We start from the raw sequence: 5131 nt of genomic DNA, 5'->3' as shown, positions 1-5131 counted from the left end.
ATATATATATATATATATATATACACAAACACACACACACACACCAAGTAATGCATACTATTTCAAAGGATATTAACCTTAAACTCTAAGAAAGTAATATAAACGTATTAGTTGTATAAAAGTTTAAAGGGTGTGTTTGAGAGTACTTTTATTGTAAGCGTGCGTCGCAGTTACGAGGAGAGAAGTTAACCAGAAAAAATGTATGTAAAGATATTAAGATGAAGAGAGCGAACATAAGTATAGTTCAAAGATAATTATCATGTACACTTTCCATTATGGAGGATATACAATAAGAAGAAGCGTGTAACAATACGGTAGAGAAAAGATGCGGTAGTGAAAGAAAAATTAATGCAAAAAATGTATGTGAAGAGAGTAATTAGGAAAAAAAAGGTATTCAAAGTGGAATAAAAAAACACATGCCATGCAAAGATGTTAATAAGGTATTGATGAAACCTTTGCAGCCAACTTACCAAGTGATCCAGCCAATCAATGGAGACCCATTCATTGGAAGCCTTGAGACTCCAGTCACCTCAAGCCCACTGATAGCATGGTACCTATCAAACCTCCCAGCCTACAGAACAGCAGTCAGCCCATTGCTGAGGGGAATTGAAGTGGGCCTAGCCCATGGTTTTTTTCTGGTCGGCCCATTTGTCAAAGCTGGCCCTCTAAGGAACACAGCCTATGCCGGAGGAGCCGGCTCACTCGCTGCTGGCGGTCTCATTGTCATTTTGAGCATCTGCTTGACAATGTATGGCGTTGCATCCTTCAATGAAGGAGAGCCATCCACCGCACCATCTTTGACCTTGACTGGACGGAAGAAGAACCCTGATCCATTGCAAACAGCTGATGGGTGGGCGAAATTCTCCGGCGGGTTCTTCTTCGGTGGGATCTCTGGTGTGATCTGGGCATACTTCCTCCTCTATGTCTTGGACCTCCCTTACTACGTCAAGTAGATTTTGTATCATTTTCTGTTTCTGCAATGCAACTTCCATGTGTTACGGGAACATAAAATTGTATATTTTCTGCCAAACCTCTTTGTTAGATCCTTTGTGATTGCATATTGATTTCCCTTTTGGAACTGTTATGTATGTACCGTCCTTCCATTTGCTGCTTCACAAACAATAGCTTCTGTGATACTGCATTATAAATTGATAGGAGAAGAATATCAACAATACTTTGATACTATTTTCTTTTCTGTCATAAGAGAATTAACATATAGAAGTTATCAAGAAAGAAATGGAAAGGGTAACAAAATGAATGGTGATTAATTTTTCTAATCATGGACAAGCATTCACCTTGTTATGGGTACACAGGTGATTCAGAAAAAACTTCAACATATTCACACTTTAGAATCGTCTTTCCTCGCATTGCTTGCATATGCCTCTAAGCACTAATATGGTGAGGGAATTTAAAGAGTAGAAAAGTGCTTTTAACAAAAAAAAAATTCCTTGAAAATTTCTAGAACGCTTAAATCTATTTTTAAGCAATTTCTTCTAAACCACTTATAGAAAAAGTTCTCAAAGGTCTCCGTCTACCATTGATTCTTACCATGTGTGAGAGCGTTTCTGTAAGCAATACTTTTCCAGACTCGTCCGCACACACATCAATATGACTAAACTTCTTGTGTTTCTGAAACTCTGTTATTGAGGTGGTGGTAAGACTGAGCCATTGGGTTTCACAGCATAGTATCTTCAATTCAGTATCCTTTCCTACAGGAAAACCAAGTGGTAAAGGTTGTGATTTAATTCACCAAGTAATCCCTGGCTCATTCATTTACATAAATTTTCAATCACGTTCGTGGAATTCCAATTATATGGTTTGAATTACAGCAGATCTTACTTCAATCCTTCAGTTCAGGCATGTGAGATGTGAAGTTCATCGTTATAAGTAATCATGGTCTCGGAACTGCACTCTTAACATCTAAGAAGCATAATCCTTCTAATCAATTTATTTGCCTTGGTTCCCCCAACAGTGCTATGAACTCCAATCAGATTAACGTAATAATGCATGAAAATCCATATGCATCAGATTCTCATTCTCGGCTCACCAATAATCACCACAAGAGCAATGACCAGAGTTAAAACGATGGAAACGATGAATATCTCGAACAATGATCTCCCTGCCTAAGAGTTGAGATGTTAACTTCATAAAGTTATGACAATCAGTACATACCCGAAGGTTCTTCATGATTCGGATTGGAATGGCAGAACCCAAACTGATTATGCCATAAGCCAGTGCAAGCTTTTCACTATGCCAACCAAGAAGCACCTCACCCTGTTCTTCTTCTACATCCTGCATCACCAATTTTACATCATACAAGTACCCAATTTCCTTCAATCTTCCAATGAGCTTGTCCAGATATTCATATATTTGAACATGTTGAGGGTGTGATTGGTCTCCCGCAACAAAAGAGTGAACTTGATTTTTCACATGAATCCAAGATTGACCAGGTGTTTTGTTAATCCCTCTGTGTTGCATAGATCTTCTTGTTCTTGAAGCTTCTTCCCACTTTTGACTGCCGGAGCACATGTTTGATAGTAAAACATAAGACCCTTCATCTTGTTGTTCGAGACTAAACAATTTTTCAGAAACCCAGTTTCCCATTTCAAGGTTCTTGTAAAGCCGGCAGGATGATAAAAATGCCTTCCAAACTGCACTAAGGTGTGATAAATCATTCTCATAGATGAACTCTTTGACTTCATTCAAGCATCCAGCTCGACCGTAAAGATCTACCATACAAGTGAAATGCTCAACCTTAGGCTTGATTGCATAAACATCCTTCATCATATTAAAATATAGACGGCCATGTTCAAGCAACCCTGCATGACTGCAAGCTGTTAAAACTCCAACAAAAGTGACCTCATTTGGTATAATTCCCTCATATCTCATCCGTTCAAACAGTCTAATGGCTTCCTTGCCTTGCCCGTGTAAAGCATATCCAGCGATCATGGAAGTCCATAGTACAACATTTAAGTAATTAGTTGTTTGCTCAAAAATTCGATGGGCACAATCCAAACTTCCACCTTTAGCATACATGTCAATCAAGGAGGAAGCCAAGTGAGCATCAAGCTGTTCTCCAGTTTTCTGAATATATCCATGGATTTGACGTCCAAGCTCCAAAACTCCAGCATTAGAACAAGCAGACACAACACTTGCAATGGTAAATTTGTCCATTAGAACCCGTTCACGGACCATAGACACAACAGTTTTGAAGGCATTTTCATACTTGCCATTCCAAATGTATCCCGACACCATTGAGCTCCGCGAAACAATTTCGGTCATCATGTCGCTACATACAATGTTGGAATCTTGTTTCGTCACAAAACCTGAAGGCATTTGACTATATATCACCGATGCTTTTTCCAAATTTCCACATTTAATATACATATTTATCAGTGAACTCTTTACAAATCCATCATTATGAAGACCACACCTGATAATTCGGCCATGTACTTGTCTACCTAGCTCAATAATCAATAAAGAAGCAACTACACTTAAAGCTATGGAAGAAGTAACTTTGTTAAACTCGGGTTCATTCTCCACCATCTCATAGAGTAGCTCCAATGCTGCATTCAGATGCCCACCTTGCATTAGCCCACATATAATTGTATTCCAACTTGCTGTATTTCTGCAAGGCATGTTTCTGAATAAATCAAGAGATTTGTTAACATCACAACTACGGACATACACACCAAGCATTATGTTGTAAGTAGCAGTACTCTTTTCTCTCATTGAATCAAACAACTTTTTCGCACAATAAAAGTCATCAAACTTAGCATACAAATCAAGCATAGAATTCTCCAAGACAACATCTAAGTTAACCCCATTTCTCAGTATCCATCCATGAATTCCCTTACCCATTTGCATATCACCTACTCTAGAGCAAAGTTTAAGAACAGTAGACAAAGTAAAATGATTTGGACAAACACCTTCAACTAGCATTTTTCTAAATAGTTGCAATGCCATTTCAGAACAATTTATTCTAGAAAAACCCGATATAAGGACCGTCCATGTAAGAACATCTCTACTGGGCATTTCATCGAACAGTTTCTGAGCATCGTTTAATTTCTCAGATTTCACATAAGAGCTCAAAACAAACTTCCCAGATTCCAAAATAGAACCATTCTTGACCATTTTGGCATGAAGGGTATTGACTAAAGAATCATTTGAAGTGTGGTAGCAACAGGACTTGAACAGCTGGTGTTCAGACAAGTTGAATGATATGATTTTTTGGGCCATTGTAACTTGACAAATAGGATGAGGAAGTTTCAGAAAAGCAGTTGCAAAGCAACAACTGCTTAGATTCATTAATCTCATTTTAAACCACCTTCTTCAACAATGTAGGTGAAAGAAAGAGATGATTCTTCAATTGAATTCAAAAGAGCATGAAAGTAATGAAGAAACCCAAAATCCAAATTCAAATCCCTTGAACGCTGACCATTTGAAGCAATGGATAGTCTGAAATCCCTGAAGCCGAACTTGCTTTTTGAGTTCATAGGGCAGAATTCACGAAGATTTAAATTTAAGTTTTCTTTTGGGAAAATCGACAAAAATGACTCCTTAAAAAGATTTTCTTCGTAAAAAACGACCCTTTTTAAAAAAATGTATTTTCCCCTCAAAATTTACCATTAGATGAGAAAAGAACATTATACTTTTTTTTAAGAAAAAGATTCAAAACTTCAAAATCAAACAATCCTTCTATAACCGTTTTCTTGGTCAACTCTCACATTCCTTTCAAAACTCATTTTTTTCTTCAACATTTAGGTTCATATTCATCAGTATTTTCACACATTTTAGGGAGTTTTGATTTTGGATTTGTCGACATTGTTGTTGATTTCATGCTTCTATGTATCCTTATATTTTATTTGGTTATAATAGTAATTTTCGATCTTGTTTGAGCTTATTTGATTAAAAAAATTAATCTTTTTTGGTAACTAGTTTATGAATTTTATTTTCACGGGGTTTCATAAATTTTTGGACTTTTTTTGTGAAACAAATGTTGCATTTTAAAATGATTTTTTAGACCTATAGATAGCGTATGAGTTGATTTGTACATTACAAATCTTTTTTTAAAAAAATTCTGATATTCTAATGTTAAGGCCTCCTAATTCGATAAGCCCGACTAGGCTAC

The 5131-nt window shown here is 36.8% G+C and overlaps 2 protein-coding genes across 3 annotated transcripts in view; one reads left to right on the top strand and one right to left on the bottom strand.

The window, feature by feature from the left end:
* LOC120079444 (photosystem I reaction center subunit XI, chloroplastic) overlaps positions 1 to 1115 on the top strand; it is a 1453-nt gene extending 338 nt beyond the window's left edge. The window contains exon 2 of the mRNA XM_039033623.1: positions 462 to 1115. Coding sequence (XP_038889551.1) covers positions 462 to 953 — 492 coding nt within the window. The 3' untranslated portion in view covers positions 954 to 1115. The remainder of the gene's footprint in view (positions 1 to 461) is intronic.
* Positions 941 to 4744, bottom strand: LOC120079442 (putative pentatricopeptide repeat-containing protein At3g23330). Of its 2 annotated transcripts, XM_039033621.1 has the most exons (3): positions 1840 to 4744; positions 1549 to 1709; positions 941 to 1390 (listed from the first exon to the last, which is right to left on the bottom strand). In XM_039033621.1, the coding sequence occupies exon 1, from the start codon at positions 4315 to 4317 to the stop codon at positions 2044 to 2046; it is 2274 nt and encodes a 757-aa protein (XP_038889549.1). In that variant the 5' UTR covers positions 4318 to 4744; the 3' UTR covers positions 941 to 1390; positions 1549 to 1709; positions 1840 to 2043. The 2 variants fall into 2 exon arrangements, with proteins under 2 accessions (XP_038889549.1, XP_038889548.1); XM_039033620.1 differs by having other exon boundaries at positions 1549 to 4744.
* Positions 4745 to 5131: the final 387 nt, after the last annotated feature.

The sequence above is a fragment of the Benincasa hispida genome, chromosome 6, assembly GCF_009727055.1.
Source record: "Benincasa hispida cultivar B227 chromosome 6, ASM972705v1, whole genome shotgun sequence".
Classification (NCBI taxonomy): domain Eukaryota; kingdom Viridiplantae; phylum Streptophyta; class Magnoliopsida; order Cucurbitales; family Cucurbitaceae; genus Benincasa; species Benincasa hispida.
The sequence above is the reverse complement of the archived record's forward strand: the minus strand, read 5'-3'. Positions and strand labels throughout refer to the sequence as shown.